Genomic DNA, 24,354 nt, shown 5'->3' on the forward strand with positions numbered 1-24,354 from the left:
ATTATGAGAGAGCACTTGACTAACTGCTTTCAGAAAGCAGGGGGAATACTTCCTACCCTTAACATATGTCAGTATCAAGTTGATGGAATGTGTAATTTTCATGCAAAAATGAATTTTGTGGAATTCCCTTTATATTGTACCCTATTCAAAGGTACCATAGGGTACATCCAAGAATGTACCCTATTCAAGGGTACATTCTTTTTGACCAAGCCTCTGGCTTTCTCTGAACTGTACCTGCTATATTTTGTAAACATTTTATATCCAAACAATTTTCATAACTGAATAAATGTATGAATTGAATTGAATTGAATATTTTCTTTATATTATTATATTATTCTAGCAGTCTCCTCATCCAGTGGTTCCAACACCAAAACTTTAAAAATTCATAATTTTTGCATCGATTGTCTGATTTTCCTCAAACTTTCACTGATGTGTTTTACTAATGTTGCTGCTTTCGCTCAATCCACACTGCTCTTTGGGTTTGGGTTTCCTTTAAACTAGTAAGCTCCTTCTTGTCATACCCCTCCATACCATTGACTGCTATTTGACTTTGACATATAGAATTCCTTCAACAGACACAAACAACAAATAAAATACATAAATGTCACATAACTCTTTATACTTGTTTTTGTTTTCAACACCAGATTATCAAATACTTGTGACAGTAACATGCAAGTATACCTCTTCTTATGAATGATCAGACAATTTTATGCACTCTGCACAAATATCTTGATGGTAGGTTACGTAGTCTTGAGATCGTTAGGATTTTTCTTTGAATGCAATTAAACAAATTTGTACAAATACGGGTTGGTAATGAACTTTTGGAGTTTTATCACTAGCACATTAAACGTGCTGATGTAATACACAGTCACATGACTACAGCCTAGATTTTTATGTCCCTTGAGGTGGTGCAAATATGGGGCAACACATGCAAAATAGGATCTCTTGCGTGTGAATAAATGCCAAAATTTAATCGGTGGAACCTTGTTGCACTCGTGCTCACTTGGTGTAAAGCTAGACTCTTTGGCAGAAGTTTTTTTTCCTTCAAGCTGGTTTCATGAAAAATATGCAGGATAGGAGGTGTGGTGTGCTGTGTTTACATTTTTAACATGGACAAAGAGTTTATAATTTGCCTGGTGAATATTCTTACATGAGGACAGGGAAGGCACATTCTGTTACAAAAAGACTAACCCATGCGATATACTGTCAAGTGATTTGATGTCGTAGGGCCATCTACAATATTACACACTGTAGGTGACTTTGGTTAGACCATGGAGGTAGTTTTCTACCTCCATGGTTAGACACAGTAGATGACTTTGGTTAGGCATATTATTTTGCGATGATAACTCCTGTATTATGATTTGGGACTTTCCTCCACAGCAGTGTAATGACAATGGCACTTTTGTTTTTTGTGTATACTTCATTTTCCCTCCTAACAGCTGGTAAGTGCAAATTCATCTTAATCAAGAGTTTGGAACCAATATAACAATGGCAACGAAGACGACATATTGATAATGGCACAAAGGCTCACAAAAACAAAATGCACTCAATGCTACTGAAGTTTACAATGAAGAAGATGTGTCTAATGAAAAGGTGTACATATTCATCAGACACTTAACAGTACAAAACACTAGAATTCAGCTCTGATGGCAAGCAAAATAAATTTTTTTTTTTTTTGTGCTCCATATTCTGATAACAAAATACATCATTATTGATACTGTACACTGGTCCTCTATCAAACAATCCTGTAAAGCACTATTAGAAGTACATGTTATGATTTTGTAAGGATGCCATCTTTTGACTACGACAGTCCCCTGTTACAAGAAATTTTCCTTTATGAAAGAAAAAGAATGGACAAGAATGACAGCTGAGAAAAGTACCTTTTATGTAAAAGACAAATTGATGTTAAGCAAACTAATGAAGTCCACAAAGTTAACAGTTGCATCATAGAGCTACCATATCTACATGTGGCAGTAGGTATCACAACGGACGGAATGACATCATTTGAATTTCAGTGCATCAGCCAATCACAAAAGGCAGATTTCTTGAGTGACCATTTGCACTGTAAATTGATGCGTAAAATGTACAATGTCATCCAAACTGGGGGCTAGTCCGGAAATAGTACTAGTTAACCTTCATGTGCCCAGGCACTTAGCTAAACTTGACAAGCTTTATTTCACAAGCATTCAGTAAACCCATTCAAACATGATCCAGTGGTAAATCAGCAGGCCCATTAAGAAGTACAAAGTGATGCACCTCAGTTCAGCTGGAAGGCTATGGTGGCACAATAGGTATTTGAGGAGATAAGGTGATCTTCTTCTATTAACTATTAGTTTCAAAATATCAGTGCTGACTGGCAAAGAAAACACTCCAGTGTGTGCGCAAATCAGTGAAAAAAAAAAAAGGATAGAAGGCCTAAGATTAAAAATGCAATTCAAACATATATGCACATATATATCTATATTTATAGATATATAGATTTATATATGTATATTTATATATTCATATATTCATATATTTCTATATATTACATAATAGATAATGCACAAAAGACTACTTGCCGTGTCTAGGTTGAAGAGATCCAGGAGTTGATCTGTTCCCATGGACTGCAGGCTGGAGTTGTCCTGAGTAATCACAGTGTTGGCAATGTTCAGCTTGAACTTCTGTAACCTGTCATGCATAACCACAAGATATGACAAATACCACTTTAAGCACTGCATTAATTTAAAAAGAGAGACACAAATTACTAACCATATACAGTCTATCAATATATACAGAAACAGTGGGAGTATTTATTTTCTGTCAAAACAGAACAATGGCTTTCACATCTAGCCATTCAGTTATGTCAATAAGACTCTACAAATTTTAGATATGGATATAATATATATAAAAGTATATTTTGCATTCATTAAAAAATAATTCTGGAAGCAAGAGGAGCAGTGTTTTAAAAACATGCAAATTTTCAATCATACAGTATAAAATCAGTCAAAGAATTTATCAAATCTGAACCTTGGGTATAAATGCATAACATAAAACTTCTACTTAAGAAGAAGAAGAAATAACAATAATAAAGTACATAAAGTCTCATATGATACCATGCAAAGTTTATGAACAGAACTAGTTCCACACAGTAGTCAACATTTGATCAAGTTCACTGGGAAAACATAGTGTGCACAGTTGCCAAACTTCTGCTGGCACTGTACGTAACAGCAAATTTTATATAAAGGAATAATACCATCGCTGTGTACCTTTCAACTTTCAAAAACAATCAAACAGAACTTTATTGCTGAGGTTGAGGGAGCAAAGTATCAGTATTAAAAAATCAATATATACATAATACATAATAATATATGTATATAACTCTGGATCCAGTTTTAGAGAGACATTGCGTAGATAAGCGATGTCGGCAGTAAAGCATGCGATTGAATGGGACTAAATACAGTTTGAAAATGTTAAGGAGACACAATTTGTCTCCCCAAGGTCATGTATATCCAGAGCAAAGTAATTATGAGCATATGATGTCTCCCTAAAGCTGGGCCATAGGTATCATGTATGTATATAAACATAAAATTCTCGGTGACAAATTGGTTTTGGTTGTCCCAATTCAGTTCTTGACAGTAAATCACATTTGGTAATAAATATGAATATTCCTGATTTTTGTCGATGTGTAATGACCATTAATATCCTGATTCTTCTTTTTCAGAAACCCTTCCATTTTCCACAAGAAAGTGATTGCTTCAGATCAAACTATCTTTCTACAGCTTTGGTCTATATTCGCATGGTAAATGTTACTTCTAAAGTGCTCATCTAGACCAAATATTCACAATCTTCAATGTTTACAGATGATGAAGATTAATCTTACCGAGACTTTGTGATCCCTCTCCCCCCCCCCCCCAAAAAAAAAAAATAATAATAAAAATAAATAAATAGATAAATAAAAATAAAAGAAAAACCCAAATTCATTATCTACATTCAGTGAATCTAGCACACTTAATGAGAAGTTTTGATAGACAAACAACAATCTGTTCTTTGGAATGAAATGGGAGGGTAAAGACAATTCACTGGAATATGACAGAATGTCAACTATATTTGACCCATGAAAAACAAAGACATTCTGTAAGATTTAATTATTTAAGGTCTAAAAACCTATCAAAAATTGACAGGATGTAAACTTAGGTTGAATGAGTGATATCGCGCTTTTCTTGACAAAGAAAAAACAACCAACAAACAAACAGACAAACAAACAAACACACTCATAAAAACACCTATATGAATGACATGTCAAAGTATCAATTTTCCCTGGACAACAACTGTCTGTGTTGATAATGTTAACTGTCAGACTGGATGAAAATATCAAGTCAGGTGTACAGTATATGATGGCTGGTCTGTTTCGCTCAATGTGTCCTGAAAGAGTTCACTAGCTGTTTGAGTTTTATCCTTTTGTATGCCATGAATGCCAAAATATAAATTGAGTGTGACACCCATTTAATCAAAGACTGCTCCAGTGCCAAATGACCCTTCAACCACACACTAGTTCTCAGAAAAATGGGAGTGTCGAGGTAAAAAGGGCTGTAATGTCTCAGAGATTTCCCTCCATTCTGTTAAAAGCTACCTAATGAGAGGCAGAGAAGAGTCCAGAAGGGCTGTAACCTCTCAGAGATCTCCCTCCATCTTGTTAAAAGCTACCCAATGAGAGGCATCTAGAGTCCAGGAGGGAAATACAATGTCTGACTCTGGGATTTAATAACTGCAGCATGCATGTGTCATAATCCAAACTGTCTGCAGACCTTTCCCAGACTGGTGCAGAGTTCCTGGACAGAATCCAAGACAGCGCTAAGACTGCTGGTACACAGTGAGACAGATAGAGCAATGGAAAAAAAAAGAAAAAAGAGAGAAACATCCTAGACATATTGACAGCAAGATATGTAGAAGAAATATAAATATGTATGTGCATGTCTCTGTGTGTGTGTGTGTGTGTGTGTGTGTGTATAGAGAGAGAGAGAGAGAGAAAGAAAAGTAGAGAGGAAAATGAGATGGATAGTTAAAGGGATCGGATAGTTTCGATTGAGACCTGATTTCAGGTTTCTAACATCTTTTGGTGAGATAATGAGAAACCTCTTATGAAATATGAAAGAGCATGTAATTCCATGAGGAATTCAACATTTATTTGATGAAAAGTGGTTTTGAAATGGCTGAGATATCCAAAACAGAGCAATTCTAATAAAGTGTGGGACCCACCTTTTATTACGATTGCTCTGTTTTACTTTGTTTTCGGATGTTTCAATCATTACAAACCTGATTTTCATCAAATAAACTTTGAATTCCTCTTAAAATGGTATGCTCTGTACTTTTTCATTTATAAGTGTTTTCTTGGTATCTCACAAAAAGTTAAAAGCCCAATTTTCATCTCCACCAATACTGTACCATCCCTTTAAAGGGGAATGATATCCAAACATGTGGATTGAGTGAATGCAGGAATATTAGTAGAATGTGTACATCAGTGAAAGTTTGAGGAAAATTGGACAATCTGTTCAAATGTTTAAATTCTTGAAATTTTGGTGACAAGGCCACTGGATCAGAAGACTACTACACATCATGACATCAATATACTATGTACTACGATATCTAGAAAATATAAAGAAAATTCCACAAGATATCATTTCACATGAAAAGTACACATTCCCTGGCCTTGTTACTGGCATACGTCAAGGGTGATAAATATTATTCCCCCTGCTATCTGAAAGAGGTAAGTCTAGTGCTCTTTCATCATACTCGGAAAGTGAAAATTACATGGAATTTTCTTCATATCTTCTTTTTTTCATAGTGCATATGTGAAAGACCATGTAATTCCAAGAGTGCCTATTTAGTAGCGAATTCCTGCCAGCTTCAAATTCAACAAGGAAAAGTAGAAATTACGCGGTGCGTATGTCCCCGCCGGAAGTAGCATTTTGTAGCAAAATGTACAATAGAGGTAAAAAATCAAGGTCAAAGGTCAAAGAAGTCAAGGTCAAAATTCTGTGTAGAAGTTTTGAAGCGCTCACCTAGTGCCATCACATAAAGCAAACGGAATCGAAATCGGGTTAGAAATGGCGAAGGAGTAGCATTTTGTAGCAAAATGTACAACAAAATGTAGGTCAAAAATTAAGGTCAAAGGTCAAAGGTCAAAATTCTGTGTAGAAGTTTTGAAGCCCTCACCTAGTGCCATCACATAAATCAAACAGAATTGAAATCGGGTAAGAAATGGCGAAGGAGTAGCATTTTGTAGCAAAGTGTACAATACAGGCCAAAAAATCAAGGTCAAAGAAGTCAAAGGTCAAAATTCTGTGTAGAAGTGTTGAAGCCCTCACCTAGTGCCATCACATAAAGCAAACGGAATCGAAATCGGGTTAGAAATGGCGAAGGAGTAGTATTTTGTAGCAAAGTGTACGATACGGGTCAAAAAATCAAGGTCAAAGGTCAAAGAAGTCAAAGGTCAAAATTCTGTGCAGAGGTGTTGAAGCCCTCACCTAGTGCCGTCACATAAAGCAAACGGAATCGAAATCGGGTTAGAAATGGCAAAGGAGTAGCATTTTGTAGCAAAATGTACAATACAGGTCAACAAATCAAGGTCAAAGGTCAAAATTCTGTGTAGGAGTGTTGAAGCCCTCACCTAGTGCCATCACTTAAAGCAAACGGAATCGAAATCCGGTTAGAAATGGCGAAGGAGTAGCATTTTGTAGCAAAATGTACAATATAGGTCAAAAAATCAAGGTCAAAGGTCAAAGTTCTGTGTAGAAGTGTTGAAGCCCTCACCTAGTGCCGTCACATAAAGCAAACGGAATCGAAATCGGGTTAGAAATGGCGAAGGAGTAGCATTTTGTAGCAAAATGTACAATACAGGTCAACAAATCAAGGTCAAAGGTCAAAGAAGTCAAAGGTCACAATTCTGTGTAGAAGTTTTGAAGCCCTCACCTAGTGCCATCATATAAAGCAAACGGAATCGAAATCGGGTTAGAAATGGCGAAGGAGTAGCATTTTGTAGCAAAATGTACAATATAGGTCAAAGGTCAAGGTCAAAGGTCACGGCTGAAATTCTGTGAAGAAGTTTCAAAGCTCCCATGTAGTGCTATCATATAAAGCAAACAGAATCAAAATTGGCTCATAAATGACAGAGAAGTAGCAAATTGAAGATTTTGATCACACACGGACGCACACATGGACGGACACACGGACGGACGGACACACGGACACACACACGTACGGAGCCCGTTTCATAGTCCCCTGCTCGAACTCGTTCGGCAGGGACAATGAAATAGGAAAAATATTGTAAACTAGAATTTCCATCCATTTCCTACATCATATCACAATTAGCTGGTGTTCATGAAATTAGCAATATGAAATTGAATCTAGAAGTTCTCTCTCTTCTGAAAAACAAAAACCTCAAAGTATCAATAGGCAAGTAAAGAAATATGTCTTTTGCCTCATTCACGACAATTTACTTTTCAGATTTATAGCAAATCAATACTATCAAATACCTATTAAAGGAAGACTTTACTACAAATACTATGAATCCTTTTCAATGATGACTGCCACTGAAGGACATGCATTATAGCCTTGTGAAACAATTCAAACATGCATACACACAAACACAAAATGTCCCAACATGCTTTGAATTACGTACAAGTTATGAAGAAGGCATGTATATCTTGTTTGATACCTGCAAACTGGGAATAGTTTCATTAGCAGGTGTGATAATTTGTGGGCTGCAAGTACAAATGGCAAAAGCGATGTTGGCAATGGAATTACAAGGTGGTTTCCATTGACTTGTTCTCGGTGAGAGAGAGAGCTCAAGATTGTATGTGTGTGCTGATGTGTTCTCAGCAGAGTTTCAGTTTAGATAAACCTTTCTTTTATACTCACATTTTGCAAGACATAGTTCAGATAATTCAATGACATACTTGCAGTGCTGTACACGAATCTGCATTAAGAACAATTCAATTCAGTAGAATTCCACTTCCACACCCTGAAGTGGGCTTTGAGTGTGCAAAGTTTTGTTTTGGTTGGGGTTCCTCCTCCCTCCCCCCCCCCCCTCCAAAACATACACATACAGCAGTGAGACAAGCACTCAACCACGTGAACTTGCAGGCTTGCTTGGCCAATCTCCAGAAAGTACTGTCAATACTGGGGGGCTCTGCAGAAATCCAGGACCCACTCTCACTAGGTTAGGTTGCCATGGCGACCTGGCTGTTATCAAATTGTCTGCACAGGACGGAAGGCTGGGAGGGCAATCACAGCCCAAGTTCAGCTGGAGTGTGAGACCGGAGACAGGTCCCTCTACAAACTCCACATACAAGTACCGTATGTCCCCCCCAAAAATTACAACGGGACCCACCGCAATGATAACTTTAAAAACAGTGAATCAATCCAAATACAATTTCAGAATACGAAACTACAACTCGTTGCCCACATCTTACAGAAAACCCCATTCAATTTGCTTCAGTGGTCAAAGAGAAATGATGAATTTTGTAGAGCATGTCAGGAATCCCTTCCCTCCAAGTTCTGTCTATTGTGTTCACACACAAAAGCATCCAAGTGCTAAACTTGGAAGAATCACATCCATGACATGCTTCACAACGATTCACATTTCTCTGTGACTACTTCAATCAAATTGAATGGTTTTTGTTTTTTTTTTTGCAAAATATAGGTAAGATATTATATCTTTAGACCCTGAAATAGCAGTCAGACAGTTTAATCATATTGAAAGTTATCAACACAAAAATCAAATTGTATTTTTTTCTTTTTTTGGACATACTGTATAATGGGGTGGGAAAGGAGGAGGGAGGTGGGGGGACCGTTCAATCCGGCCTGACAAAAGTTTGGTTCCTCAAAAATGGGCTCACAGCTTTCTCATCCTTTAAAGTTCAAACTTGTCCTCGTGCATAGGAACCTGGCATGCACGTATCAAGCAAAAACATACATGTTTACGAATGTCACATTAAACTGAAGTAAGTTCTTTTAGAGGTCAACAAACTATACCCTTGTGATTCTGTAGGGCAATGATAGAAAAAGAATAGGTATGAAGGTCTAGCTCTGAACTAAGCGAGTGCAATTTCACTGCTGGGATGCTGCCAAAAACTGATTAGAAAAACATAAAGAACCAAAAAGAACAAAAAAAAAAAAATCTCTAGACTTTGTTGGAAAGTAATTTGTCTTGTCTAGATAGTATATAGGGACAGGCAAGTGATGAGGATATTTATAAACAGTGCAGTCTTCCTTACATCTGAAGGCTTTGAATGTTGTTGATTTTTTCTTTTCTTTTGTCGCTGGGTAAATGCTTCTGGGACCAGCCATGAAAAAGAAAATAGGAGATGAAAACAAAGTTGCTGTTCATGTTTGTTTTTGAAATTCCTCACCAATAAAAAAAAAAGAAACTTCACAAAAACAAAAAACTTGACAATAGAAAGGAAAATACTGACAATTAAAGGGAAGATAAACCCCAAGAGCAATGTGGATTGAGTGAAAGCAACAACATTAGTAGAACACATCAGTGAAAGTTTGAAGAAAATCGGACAATCGATGCAAAAGTTATGCATTTTTAAAGTTTTGATGTTGGAACCGCTGGATGAGGAGACTACTAGAGGTTATGACGTATGAGTGGACAACAATACCAAGAAAATATAAAGAAAATTCTGCAAAAATCCATTTTTCATGAAAATTACAAATTCCATCAGCTTGATGTTGACATATGTTAAGGGTAGCAATTATTCCCCCTGCTTTCTGAAAGCGGTTGGTCCATTGCTCTTTCATAATTCTAGAAAAGTGAATTTTTGTTGAATTTCCTTTATATTTTCTTTGTATTGTTGTCCACTCATACGTCATATCCTCTAGTAGTCTCCTCCTCCAGCGGTTCCAACACCAAAACTTTAAAAATTCATAACTTTTGCATTGATTGTCCGATTTTCCTCAAACTTTCACTGATGTGTTCTACTAATGTTGCTGCTTTCACTCAATCCACATTGTTCTTTGGGTTTACCTTCCCTTTAAGGGCACACACTGATTTCCAGGTATCCGCAAGACACAGCACCTTTCTCATTTTCCAAGTTGAGATGCCATCCTACCAGGGCTATTAGCCAAAACCCTGAAGGGAATGATATCGAAACAATGATAGGAAGAGTCTTGAATCCTGACTACAGCCCTCATATGTTTAGATAATAGTGCAATCGTCTCTTTTTTTTTTCTAAGTAGGATGTTTCGTAATGTATTGTTCAATTACAAGAATGATTTTTTTTTTTTTTTAAAAAGTAAAAGATGCACCTGCAATATACTTTCCGTCAGTTTTCTGCAACTTTGTGCAACTTCCTGGATTAGGAATATTGGGACCACATCCTCTATAAGAGCTATCAGGGTTTCCGAGGTAAAAGTGGTTAATACCTGCTGTGATCGACAATTTTAAAACTTCATGTGTCATAATTCCAGCTTAGCAGTAGATACGCGAGGCTCATAGAGTGTGTCAACTGTGCTCATGATTAGAGACATTTTAGCTTCTCTATGTTGTGAGGGTCAAATCCATTCCATTACAGATTTCTAGTTCACACAGTCATTCCAGCTGGAATTGAATACATTCCCCACAAACTGAAATACAGATTGCTTTATGGGTAAAGTATAAAGTTTAAAATGTCTCCAATTTTTCTTCCCATTGCATTGATTTAAATAGCTTTCCTCAATTGTATGTAAATTCTCCTCAATTTAGAAGTGACAGAAGCAAGTCAGGAACACGTAACACAAAAAAGGTCGGTCGGTCGGTCGGTCAGTGGCATTAGGTTCTAGGTCTCTGATTTGCGGAATTGGAGAAGAGACGTCTGGTTGGGACCGTCTCCGTCATTCCCAAGACAAATCATGACTGTTGATTTCCTGTAGCAGGAAATAGCCACTGAGACCTTTCCTGCCACAGACCATCATAAAGAGAGAGAAGGAAAGAAAAGGAGAGACAGAAAGAGAGATGGAGAGAGAGAAAGATAGATGGAGAGAGAGGGGGAGAGAGAGGAATGGTGCCATTTCCTTCCAAACAGTGTCAGAATATTATCAACATGTCGTCAGCTGAGAACCAGAAGGGCACTATTACGTTCTAAAATTTGAGCGTACATAAAAACGAAGCAATCCACTTGCATGAAATAAAAAGTTTATTCAACCAAAAGTGGGTAGTTTCAAAAGCATTGTTCAAAATTTCAAGGAAAATAGCACCCTTGTGGTTTTGATATTGAACATTTTACTGAAAATGAAAATATTTGAAATTGATACCATAATAAACAGGAGACTGAGATCTACAAGATGGATGTGACACGGAAAACTCAATATGCCCCAAAATTGCAATAACGCCCTTCTGGTTCTCAGCCAAAAATGTATTCTTTTTTTTTGGGGGGGGGGGGGTGGGTTGTATGAGCCCCTACAAACATAATACTCAGTCTGTGGACTTGGGTTGTTGTTGCCTGTGTCTATCTCTGTAAGTGTGTGTAGTAACTCATGTGTGTTCTTTTGTAAACACCCAAACACTGAAGAGCCTCCTAAAGATACCCTATGAATTCCATAAAGTATGTTTCTAAAATTATGTACATACTGTGTACAAACATGAAATAACATACACATAACTAATCCAACTACTTTCTTCCTTGAGTCAGCAGTTATGTGGGGGGGGGGGGGAGGATATGAGTATAATGTCATGTTATCATAGACCATGCTTATGATACCCCTATGATTGTGACATGTGCTGTCTCATTTTAGTTCCTTTGGAAGACAATGCGGCAGATGCTGATGAATACCATGGAACGTCCATCCTTGTCAGCACAGCTGGGAAAGGTCAAGGGCAAAGGTCAAGAAATGGAAGGGGGGGGGGGTGAGACAACCCAATATCCTTCTTGGTATCCATGTTTGTGCCACACAGCAGTCTGCATCAATTTCTGCTCTAGGTTAGCACACGTGTCCTTGTCAGCCAGCAGACGACTTCGAAAGCAGGAACTTTTGAGAACAATATCACACGATCTATTGTCTTTTGGTGTGCCACAGGAGAAGAAAGAAGATTTTTAGGTTTCACTTTTGTGAATACAAAGAACTAGGCAATGGGGGGGGGGGTCAAAAAAAGCTGCATAATAGATGTCAAAGTGAAATGAACAAGAATAGAAAATGAACAAAATTCAACTTTTGCATCAGATAGTTGTTGTTGATGATGAAACTAACTCTAATGAAACCATGGACCTACGTTAGGTCCATGATGAAACTAACTCTAGTTACAGGCTCATAGTGCCTTCCTTCAAATCCAAAAGGCCATATGTGACCCTGCAGCACAAAACACACAAAAAGTCGCCAGACATGGATTTTTAGTTAAGGGGAAATTCTGAAAGAGTAGACTCTAAGCTTTAAAATGATGTATAACTCAATTCAAATGGATTCTCCTAACCTATGTAAATATTGGAAAGAAAGCACACACTGAGGAAAAGTGTGAACTGAGAAAAGAGGCTCTGAAGTACAGTGTCTATTCAAGCGCTTAATCTTTACCAAGCCGTGCTGCCTGTGCGATGAATGGGACAAAAAACACGAGTAACGACAATGAAGGGATTATCAAATTGAACTGAAATTGAGCATGCCTTATAAACACACTTTGTCCATAATTACTGCCATATTTCAAAGCAGTAGCGTCATCCTGTCAAAAGTTATTAGAGTTGAAAGAGAAGAGTGTGTACAAGGTTTCTCAGAAATGAAAATTGGACTCTAAAGACACATCTAATCACAGTATTCTACCAAAAATGTTCAAGATAAACAGCTAAAAAACACACTTTTCTGACCATTTTATGATCCCAAATTTTAACATGATGTAGTAGAAGACTTGCTCTTTCAGAAAATATGAAAAAGTCAAGATCAGCTAGGTTGACACATTTCACCTATTTTCAGTCCTCACGCAAATTCAGTGTGTGCGACTTTTTGCTTGTTTTGTGATGCACGGTCACATATAACATTATGTAGCTCAAAACCCACAAAAAGTAGCAGATTGGGATTTTCTGTACATGAACCTAAATATGTCATTTGGGTTGATTAACTCAAATTTTCCAAGTTTGTCAAATTATCTGGAAGAGTAATCTTGGCTCTACCTACTGTCAAAATTTGGCAGCTTAAAACTGAACAAAAATTGAGATGTTAGCAGTTTTTCTGGGCCATATATATATATATATATATATATATATATATATATATATATATGTTTTTTGGAGATTTGCTGCTTTCACTGTGAAATAGAACACATTTTCATTGATACTGCTGCAAACTACACCTGAGTAACCCTAATCTTTAAAATAATCCTCTTTTCTCCCTGTTGTATGAAATTACACCTCCTAACTTTCTCTTATCTTAATCCTGTTTTGAATGGGTTAGGATGGCCCAATTCTAACAAGTTCCATACCACTTTTAAGCTTAGCGCTTTCTCTTCTAGCCTATGCAGAAAAACAGAAAGTAATAATTTTGGCCTAATTTTTGTGGGTTTTGAGCTGGGCGCTCACATATGATGAGGAAGAGAAATAAAGTAACAACACGAATGCAATCTGGCTTCATTGACCCGATCAGAGTTTGAGCACACAGGTTTACATTAATGACATTTAGGAGTGAAGTACTAAACAACTTGAATTACTTGGAAAATAGACCAAAGGTGAACTGAACCTTCACTTATGATTAATTGAACTATCAAAATTGCATGGCACAGAACATGAAAACAAAACTGCCTCAAGGACAAAAATAAATCTGACACAATCGACCCTATCAAGTTTGAGTAAAATGTCATACTGTCCTTAAAAGGTCAGTTCACATTCGACCAATCTGCGGTAGTAATAAAAAAAAGGATGACTCAAAGGGAATCTACCAATGGCTGTGGTGACTGCAACTACATCCTGATATGACAAACTTCCTTCAATATTTTTTTTTTCCAAATCCATGATTGGCACTTTTCAAATCACACACAGGAAGCATATGAATAATATACATGTCACATACACATACTATATATATATATATATATATATATATATATATATATATATATATATATATATATATATATATATATATATATATATATATATATGTGGAGCCCCACAGAATTGCCCCCCCCCCCTATTTTTTTGTTGTTACTATATTGTTCCCCTATGTCCTAATGGCAAGTGACCATGAAGGTAAATAGCTATTTGTCCCTCAAAGTGAGATGCTGCCCCTCCCCATTTGGAGAGTGGCCCAGCCCCTTTCTTGGAAGAGAGATAAGAAAAGCCCAACCAGCTTGGATGTTGGCTTGGTTCTTCACTCTGTTGTACCACGCATCCAAGCTTGACACAGTGTCTTATCTTCTCTTGTCTATTCAGGTAAGAAATACCTTTTTCATACTTTTTATAGTTATTCTCTCAGAATGATTATTGAACCAAACATGTTTTGAGAAATATAATGAGAGCTTTAACGGGATGAGATGCTTTTGTGAACAGAATGCAATGATTTTATGTTCTGTAATAAGAAACTTGAGTGAATGAAAGCTCCATGTCACTCTCCATCTAAGTTTTCGAGAAGTTGGTGAAACAAGAATGTCCCATCTCAACCAAGATAATATGTCATAATATCCATCTGTCAAGAAGATGAGACTTAATGTTTTATGAGAATGTATATCGGCAATGTACTATGTATATAGTGTGTGATCCAAAATAGTTTGATACACGTTGGGTCAGAAGCAGTGCTGTTACGCATGCAGCACTAGAATTGTATATACCTTCCTTGAGTATGAACACACCCAGCACAGGGTAGTACATAGAGTATTGAAAGAGTGTAATGAAAAGAGTGCCAACGCACCCCCATGATTCACACTAGAACAAAGAACTGACCAGAAAGCTTCAGGGGTGAGAAACAATGCTGATAAGAAACTTTATGAGAACTTCTCCAAGTAAGAGATTAGTCTCACAATCTAGACCCACTTGGAGTATTTCTATATGTGCAAAAGTTATGGTGATATAACATTGATGTGACTTACAGCTTTGAGGATGCATTTGGTGTTACAGTATGTTACCTGTTCATCTTTAAATTATTAGAAATGTAAATATAGTGTATTACAGGGTGAACCCAATGGCTAGTGAATTTTCAGCAAAAAGGGTCTGAACATAGACTAGTGTAACTGCCTGCTTTAGTTCTCTCTCCCCTCTTTTGCTTTGTCTCTCTCTCTCTCTCTCTCTCTCCCTAACTCTGTCCCTCTACTCTATTCATTGAGAAAACGGTGCTGAACAGTCAGCCAGTCTCTTTGTTTTAGTTTGAGCTTTATGAGGAGATTTCCCCACTCTTCTCCTCACCTGAAAGAGAAGAGACTGCATGATGTAGTGTATTACCAGTCTTGAATAAAAGTAGCTGTTTGAGATGCTGTGTTCAGTGTGGAGGCAGGAAGTTTGGGCAGTCTGTGATTTGTTTAGTTCTAGGATTAAGCCCCTACCAGAGTGTGGGAATGCTGTAGTGTTGTAGTTGGTTACATTGTGTATGTCTAGTTTATTGTCACCTTGTAGTGCTTGTATATATAAATGCTATAGTGAATAGCGTATGTCTGGCCTCAGAAGGGCAAGGTTAATATATATTTTATTTAAAGTCATGAGAGTTAGAAGTAATGGCAAGGTACAGTTTATACCTTCAGCGTTTAGTCATGTTATGCGAAGTTATGATAGCTTCTAGAATACATGAAGAAATGCATTTGCAGAGCAAATGATTATGTGTTAATAATGAAGACTGAGAGTGAAATATTATTATTTCAAGGGTCTTGTGCGCACGAATGACCTGCAGTCTTAGAGATTAAAGATAGTAAATCATTGAGTAGAAATTATAGGGATGATAATGCTAACATTCTTGTAGTTATATTCATTGAGTTGCTGAAAGTAAAAAGAGAGTTAAAGATTGAAAGAAGAATATGTTTTAGTATATTATTTCATGACAATTTAGTCATGGTGAAATACATGTTAGATGTCAGGTTTACTCATGCAAGATAACAAGGTTATTTTGAAGGCATGAATATGATGGCTGATTAGGTACAGACTTTACATTTGTATTTTGTGAATTTAATATTAATTTGGTTATGTTTGTTTTTAAAGGCAAAAGGATTACAAAGGTAATCTGAGAGTTAAGAATGAGTTTTGGTTGATTAGTTTCAAGAATTATGAAAAGTTCATTCCAAGGAATGATAGACTGATATATCGGAGGATTGTTAGATATGTTAATAGTGTTTTAAAGAATGAAGTGTTTCGGGTTATAAGGAGTGGTTATTGTTACTGTTGTCGTTATTATGGTATAATCGATACAATTCGTATCATGAAGCGTTACAAGTTATGATGAGACGTTCATCAGTACATTTTATAGTGTTTGTTATGTAAATATTCATTTGTAAATATACATTTTCCATTTCGATATATGATTATTAGTTGTTGAAGTAGAGATATAGAATAAAATGACTCTGTTGTACCACGCATCCAAGCTTGACACAGTGTCTTATCTTCTCTTGTCTATTCAGACACGCCCCCCTCCCCGGGCGGGCGCTACAAATCTGGCGACCCTGCCAGGACGGCAAACTCAGAAAAGGAGCTCGAGATGCTGATTTGTCGTCCTTAACCTACACGAATCTGGACCCAGGATGGATGAACTCTCGACGGAAATCCTCGCCACTCTGCCTACACTGACAGAAGAGCAGCTGAAGCAAATTGCAACCGTGTGCGGCATCCCAGAAGAAAAGGTAACAGTAGTTGCTAAGAAAGGAAAATTGGGTGTGTTGCGTGTGGTCACTTCTTTTCTTTGCAGTGATGAGGTGGAGGGGAGGACGGATGGTGGGATGGAGTTGCTCCAGAGCGTCGAGACGAGCATTAGGAAGATGACTGGAGAGAAAGCTCAAACACCGCCTGAGATGGAGACAGTCAAGGCCTCGCCTGAGGAGGAAAAGGTCAAGACCCTGCCTGAGGTGGAGCTCACCATCCCGACCAAGAAAGCATCAGTGATCCATGACCAGTTCCGACGAGAGTTTAAGATCAAGGGGCAGATAGGTGAGGCTGGACAGAAGGATAAGCTGTCGTTTTCCAGCCTCGTCCACCAAATAGACCGCGGACTGGCTCGAAGTTATGGAGAGGAAGAGATTGTGGATGCCATCATAGGATCCATGGTTCCCGGGTTACCTCTCCGCGCCTACCTGGAGTCCAAACCAGATCTTGATTTACCAGTTCTGAGGCGACTGCTTCGCAGCCACTACCGGGAAAAAGAAGCAACCGAACTGTATCACGACTTAACAAGGGCAGTCCAAGGCCAGAAGGAGACGCCCCAAGAATTTCTTCTGAGGATGCTGGCACTGCGACAAAAGATTTTGTTTGCATCAAAGGAAGCAGACGCCACCTTCCGATATGACGGGACATTAGTGCAAGGTATGTTTCTACACTCTCTCTTGACAGGTATCACTTCTGACGCCATCAAGAGTGACCTGAAACCCCTACTGCAAAACGTCCACACCAGCGATGAAGTCCTTCTGGAGCGGCTGAACGTCGCTGCCAATAACGAGATGGAGAGGCAGGAGAAGCAGTGCACAGCCAGGAGGGCCAAGGTTAGTGAAGTCTCCACCTCCCAAGTCGCCGCCAAAAAGCCCAAAGACCCACCTACCCAACCTACAACCACCTTCAACATTGACAACCTAAAAGAGACTCTGCAGCAACTCATCAGAACAGAGATTGCTGCGATCACACCAGCAAGACCATCACAGCAGCTTCAGACTCCACCACTCCAGATGCAGCAGAGACACCAGCAAAGGGAATGGGGATGCCAGAGCTGCAGATCACAGGGCTGTGGAGACCAATGCCAACACTGCTTTCGCTGTGGGAGCAGTGAGCACTTCCAGCGTGGATGCCGGTACCGCCAGGGACAGCCGGGAAACGCCAGCGGGGCATCCGGGAGGGGCAACGGGTTCCCCAGCAACAGCCCCAGCCAACAGCTACCACCGCCTCAATAACTAGTAAGTTTCAGCAACGTCCAGTACCAAGATCACGTGCAGCCAAAGTTTCAAAACTAGTGGGAGAAAGGTGTATTATCAGATGTTTTCTAAGTGGCAGAGAAACTGAAGCTCTTTGGGATACTGGTGCCCAAGTGACCATTGTCTCAGAAAGATGGAGAAACGATAACCTACCCCACCTTAAGCTTCATCCTGTTAGTGACCTGCTGGACCAAGGACTCAACCTGAAAGCAGCCAACGGTGTGGAAATTCCATTCACAGGTTGGATAAAGATGCACTTCAGCCTCATCGACTCAAGAGAGGACATCATCGAGGTGCCCACACTCGTTACTCCAGACCCCATCGAGACACCCATCATCGGATTCAATGTGATTGAAGAGGTGACAAGGGCAAATGCACCAGCCACCCAAGGAGTAAAGGTGTCTGCACTGTGTGCTTCCCTTGGAATGGAGCATTGTACTGCCCAAGGACTTCTCTCCTTACTCAATGACAGTGACGATGATGGGATTGCGTTCGTCAGGAATGGGAAAAGAAGCATAGTCATCCCTCCAAAGGAAACGGTAGGTGTGATCTGCCAAGTACATGTTCAAGTCCCTGACAAGCCCTTAGATGTTTTGTTCCAGGCATCAGACAGTGAAAGAATGGATGGATTGGAAGTTGAAGACTGCCTCCTAAGAGTAAAGAAGGGGAAGTGTAGCAGAGTCATCCTTCCGATCAACAATCCCACAAAGCACAAGATAACACTTGGAGCACGAACAGTTCTAGGCAGACTGCACCAAGTCCAGTCCCTCTCCACTGATGTCCGACCCAGCCAAGAGATGACAGACCCGAGAGAGCAAGCATCAACAGACCAAAATGATGACCTGTTCAACTCCATGGACCTGTCTGAGCTTTCCCCTGCCCAAAAGAAATATGTCCTTCAGATGTTACGGGAAGAAAGAGGAGCCTTCGCTAAGGATGACAAAGATGCAGGAGTTGTGGAGGACCTCCAAATGAAGATCCCATTGAGGGATGACACCCCGGTAAACAGGACATATGTTTCCATCCCAAGACCACTCTATGCTGAGGTGAAAGAGTATCTCCGGGACTTGATCGAGAGGGGATGGATCACCAGGTCGTCATCGTCATATGCATCTCCCATCATCTGTGTCCGCAAGAAGGATGGTAGCCTGCGCCTCTGTATTGATTACAGAGGCCTGAACAAGAAAACCATCGACGATCGCCAACCAATCCCGAGGATACAGGATGTCTTGGATGGCCTTGGTGGGAGTGAGTGGTTCTCGGCCTTGGATCAAGGAAAGGCATACCACCAGGGGTTTGTTCACCCAGATAGCCAGCATGTCACCGCATTCGTAACACCCTGGGGTCTTTATGAATGGAAAAGGATACCCTTTGGCCTCAAAAATGCCCCTGCAGTGTACCAGCGATACATGGAGAGATGCCTCGAGGGATTAGCGCACGAATGCTGTGTAGTCTATCTGGATGACATCCTGGTGTATAGCCGCACCTTTGAAGAGCATGTCGATCACATCCGCCAAGTCCTGAGAAGAGTGCAACAACATGGCATCAAATTGAAGCCCAGCAAATGCACCCTATTCCAGCGGAAAGTCAAGTACCTGGGTAGGATTGTATCTGCTGAAGGACACGCCCCTGACACAAAGGATACAGATGCCCTACAGGCCCTGGTAGAGAAAGTCCCAAGGACTGTAGGAGATGTTCGTCAAGTGCTCGGCCTCATCGGATACTTCAGGAAGTACATTCCGAGTTTCTCCCAGAGGGCCAAGCCACTCTACGAACTTCTCAAGGTTTCACCAGACACACCACCACAGCAAAAGTCTCACAAGCAAGGAAGGAAGGGAAACACCGTTCCATCTACTCAACCTATCAAGTGGGAAGCAAGTCACCAAGAGGTACTGGAGGGACTAATCAACACCCTGTCCTCACCTGAGATAATGGCTTATCCAGACTTCAATGAGCCTTTCTGTCTCTACACTGATGCTTCCCAAGATGGCCTAGGTGCGGTTCTCACTCAGATTCAGAGTGGCAAAGAACGTGTAATTGGTTATGGCTCAAGGACACTCTCTCCAGCTGAGCAGAACTATCATCTCCACAGCGGTAAATTGGAGTTCTTGGCACTGAAGTGGGCTGTCACAGACCATTTCCGGGACTACTTGTCTTACGCCAAGCACTTCACCATCTTTACTGACAATAACCCACTCACCTACGTCATGTCAACAGCCAAGTTGAATGCAACAGGGCAGAGGTGGGTAGCTGAGTTAGCTGACTTCCGGTTCACTATCCGCTACCTGCCTGGGAAGACCAACCGTGTTGCAGACACACTCTCCCGCATCCCGTCCAACCTTGAGCAGTACAGACAAGACTGCACTGAGGAGGTAAATCAACCGTGCATCCTAGCCATCCAGTCAGCTGTTTGCTCAGAGAATGCTAACTGTAATGCAGCTTTCATTACGCTTGGTGTTGATGCAGTGAAACTGGCCGAGGATAGCGAGAGAGTAGCTGATGTGACAAGGAATTGGACTAAAGAAGACATCAAGAGGGCCCAGGAGGAAGACGAGGTGATATCCCCGATAAAAAGGAACAAGGAAATGGGCGTCTTTCCCTCCAGAACAGAACGGTCAACCTTTAGTCAGGCTTCCAAGTCACTACTCCATGAGTGGAATCAACTCCAGATTGGGGAAGATGGCCTATTGTACAGGAAGACCCGGACCTACACCCAATTGGTGCTGCCAGCCAAGTTTCATCAGTTTGTACTGGAGCAGCTGCATGATGAAATGGGTCACCAGGGTGCAGAAAGGGTCACAAGCCTCGCTAGGGAGCGCTTCTACTGGCCACATATGCAGAGGGACATAGAGCGCTACACAACCTCAGTTTGCCACTGCCTGAAACAACGAAAACCCCCTCACAGAACAACAGCACCCCTGACCCCAATCGTAACAACTCAACCGTTCGAGCTGGTCTCACTAGACTTCCTCCATCTTGAGCAGAGCGTAGGTGGACATGAGTACATTCTTGTGATCATGGATCACTACACAAGATTTGCTCAAGCCTACGCTACCAAAAATAAATCCGCCAAGACAGCAGCAGACTGCCTGTTTAATGATTTTATCCTTAGGTTTGGATATCCACAGAGGATACATCATGACCAGGGACGAGAATTTGAAAACAGGCTGTTCGAGAGGCTCTGTCAGCACAGCAGCATAGCCAGGTCCCATACTACCCCCTACCACCCTGAAGGAAATGGACAGGTGGAACGTTTCAACCGGACGCTGTTGGGAATGCTGAGGACCCTCACTACCGCACAGCGTTCTCGTTGGAAGGACCACCTGCCCAAAGTTGTGCATGCGTACAACTGCACAAAGCACGCTACTACAGGGTACTCGCCATTCTTCCTTCTATTCGGAAGATCGCCCCGACTGCCGGTTGATGTCGCTTTCGGCTTAGAGACAACGGAAGATGGAAAGCCTGCTGTGAGCCACCAAGAGTATGCAGAGAAGTGGCGTCAACAGATGGAACAAGCATACCGTTTGGCATCTTCCAAGATAGACCAAGCAGCTGACCGAAGGAAGAAATACGACCAAAGAGCCTGCAGTTCAGTTCTTAGGAAGGGAGACAGAGTGCTGGTTAGAAGAGGACCTGGTAAGCTTCAGCCATACTGGGAGGATGACATTTACAAAGTCATCAAACAGAGTAATGATTCCATCCCTGTATACATTGTTGCACCAGAGAGTGGGAAGGGACGTACACGGACCCTCCATAGGAATCATCTGATGCCATGTGACTCCCTACCTGCAGCTCCAGAGGTTCGGCATGAAGCCCGTCAGCCCAGACAGAGACCCCCTGTTAGGCGTAAGCAGCAACAGCGCCCTACTCCAATGACTGACACATCAAGCTCCGATGAAGAAAGTTATTATTGGGCAGCAAGACACTACAGGGCACCCAACCTGGCAGATGAGCCTAACCAGTCTAGTGATGACTCAGAGGTAGAAGGTGTAGAAGTTGTGGAAGATAACTCCAGCCAGTCACAAGAGAATTTGGGTACCCAAGATGTTGAAGTTGACTCAGCTGACCAAAATGATTCCAATGTGGGAGCTCCACTGACACAACACCTAGGTCATGGTGATGCATCACAGGATGTGCAAGATACCACGGAACCGCAAAGTGAAGGGGCTGTTCTACGAAGGAGTTCAAGAAGAAGGAGAACACCAACAACCTTCACCTACGATACTCTAGGTCAGCCTGTCATACATCCTGACGCAGAAAATCAGAATGTAGCCATGGTAACTGGTCACCAGGAGAAGAATGTGACGTCAAATACTCCATATCCTACGAACTGTACAAGCTTCTTCCCACCACTTCGGCCGCCGGTTCAACACTACCATTCAACGCCACCACCGTTTCCACCCACTCCATACCCACCTCCACGATTCCCCATCCACCAGTCACTGCAACAACCACCGCAACCACGAACGCAACTACCGCTTCAACCGTCGCTACAACCCGGGCCACGACCACCTGCCCCACATCAGCAGCGGCAGACGTCACCTGTACCCCAGTCGCGGACGCAAGGCTTGTCGATGTACTACAGACCTCCCTACCATTGGCCAACACCGGGACCCGGAGATCTGCAGGACTTCCAGCCACATCACTTTCCCTGGGAGATGTCAGGACCTGCCATGCCAGCAACGTGATCAAATTGCGTTAAGCGCTGGAGAAACTGTTAAGATTCATATTTCAAGGGATAGATTCAACATGAAAGAAATGATAGTTTAATTGGTATGATAATGAAATTGATGTAATGCAGCAAAATGCACCAAAAATCAAATTAATGGTGCTTTGGGCGTATAATTTTGGCACACTGTGAGGAAGAAAATTACATGATATCCTCTGAAAGTTAGTGTCGGGGAGTACAACTAAAGAATTTTTTTGGGGGGGAACAGCGTTCTCGAACAGTTAAATATGAAGACACTGATATCCAGCATATTGCATCAGTTATTCAAAAATGATACAATTATCATGATACTGTAGAGTGTAATGCTGTTATGTTATAAAGATAGGTAATGATGATAATTTATGTTGATCAGAGCAATGACGTTCACACATGCATCTCTTCGTTAATTCCCAAATTGTTTAGATGATCATCAGGTTTAAAATGTCCAGGGGACATTTTGTTTTTGGAGGGGAAGGTGTGGAGCCCCACAGAATTGCCCCCCCCCCCTATTTTTTTGTTGTTACTATATTGTTCCCCTATGTCCTAATGGCAAGTGACCATGAAGGTAAATAGCTATTTGTCCCTCAAAGTGAGATGCTGCCCCTCCCCATTTGGAGAGTGGCCCAGCCCCTTTCTTGGAAGAGAGATAAGAAAAGCCCAACCAGCTTGGATGTTGGCTTGGTTCTTCACTCTGTTGTACCACGCATCCAAGCTTGACACAGTGTCTTATCTTCTCTTGTCTATTCAGGTAAGAAATACCTTTTTCATACTTTTTATAGTTATTCTCTCAGAATGATTATTGAACCAAACATGTTTTGAGAAATATAATGAGAGCTTTAACGGGATGAGATGCTTTTGTGAACAGAATGCAATGATTTTATGTTCTGTAATAAGAAACTTGAGTGAATGAAAGCTCCATGTCACTCTCCATCTAAGTTTTCGAGAAGTTGGTGAAACAAGAATGTCCCATCTCAACCAAGATAATATGTCATAATATCCATCTGTCAAGAAGATGAGACTTAATGTTTTATGAGAATGTATATCGGCAATGTACTATGTATATAGTGTGTGATCCAAAATAGTTTGATACACGTTGGGTCAGAAGCAGTGCTGTTACGCATGCAGCACTAGAATTGTATATACCTTCCTTGAGTATGAACACACCCAGCACAGGGTAGTACATAGAGTATTGAAAGAGTGTAATGAAAAGAGTGCCAACGCACCCCCATGATTCACACTAGAACAAAGAACTGACCAGAAAGCTTCAGGGGTGAGAAACAATGCTGATAAGAAACTTTATGAGAACTTCTCCAAGTAAGAGATTAGTCTCACAATCTAGACCCACTTGGAGTATTTCTATATGTGCAAAAGTTATGGTGATATAACATTGATGTGACTTACAGCTTTGAGGATGCATTTGGTGTTACAGTATGTTACCTGTTCATCTTTAAATTATTAGAAATGTAAATATAGTGTATTACAGGGTGAACCCAATGGCTAGTGAATTTTCAGCAAAAAGGGTCTGAACATAGACTAGTGTAACTGCCTGCTTTAGTTCTCTCTCCCCTCTTTTGCTTTGTCTCTCTCTCTCTCTCTCTCTCTCCCTAACTCTGTC

General features: G+C 40.5%; 1 protein-coding gene across 1 annotated transcript in view; it reads right to left on the reverse strand.

Moving 5' to 3' along the window:
• Window positions 1-24,354, reverse strand: part of LOC140231711 (TATA-binding protein-associated factor 172-like) — a 93,088-nt gene that overhangs the window by 3,523 nt on the left and 65,211 nt on the right. The window contains exon 38 of the mRNA XM_072311865.1: window positions 2,562-2,670. Coding sequence (XP_072167966.1) covers window positions 2,562-2,670 — 109 coding nt within the window. The remainder of the gene's footprint in view (window positions 1-2,561; window positions 2,671-24,354) is intronic.

Source organism: Diadema setosum, chromosome 8 (genome assembly GCF_964275005.1).
Source record: "Diadema setosum chromosome 8, eeDiaSeto1, whole genome shotgun sequence".
NCBI lineage: Eukaryota > Metazoa > Echinodermata > Echinoidea > Diadematoida > Diadematidae > Diadema > Diadema setosum.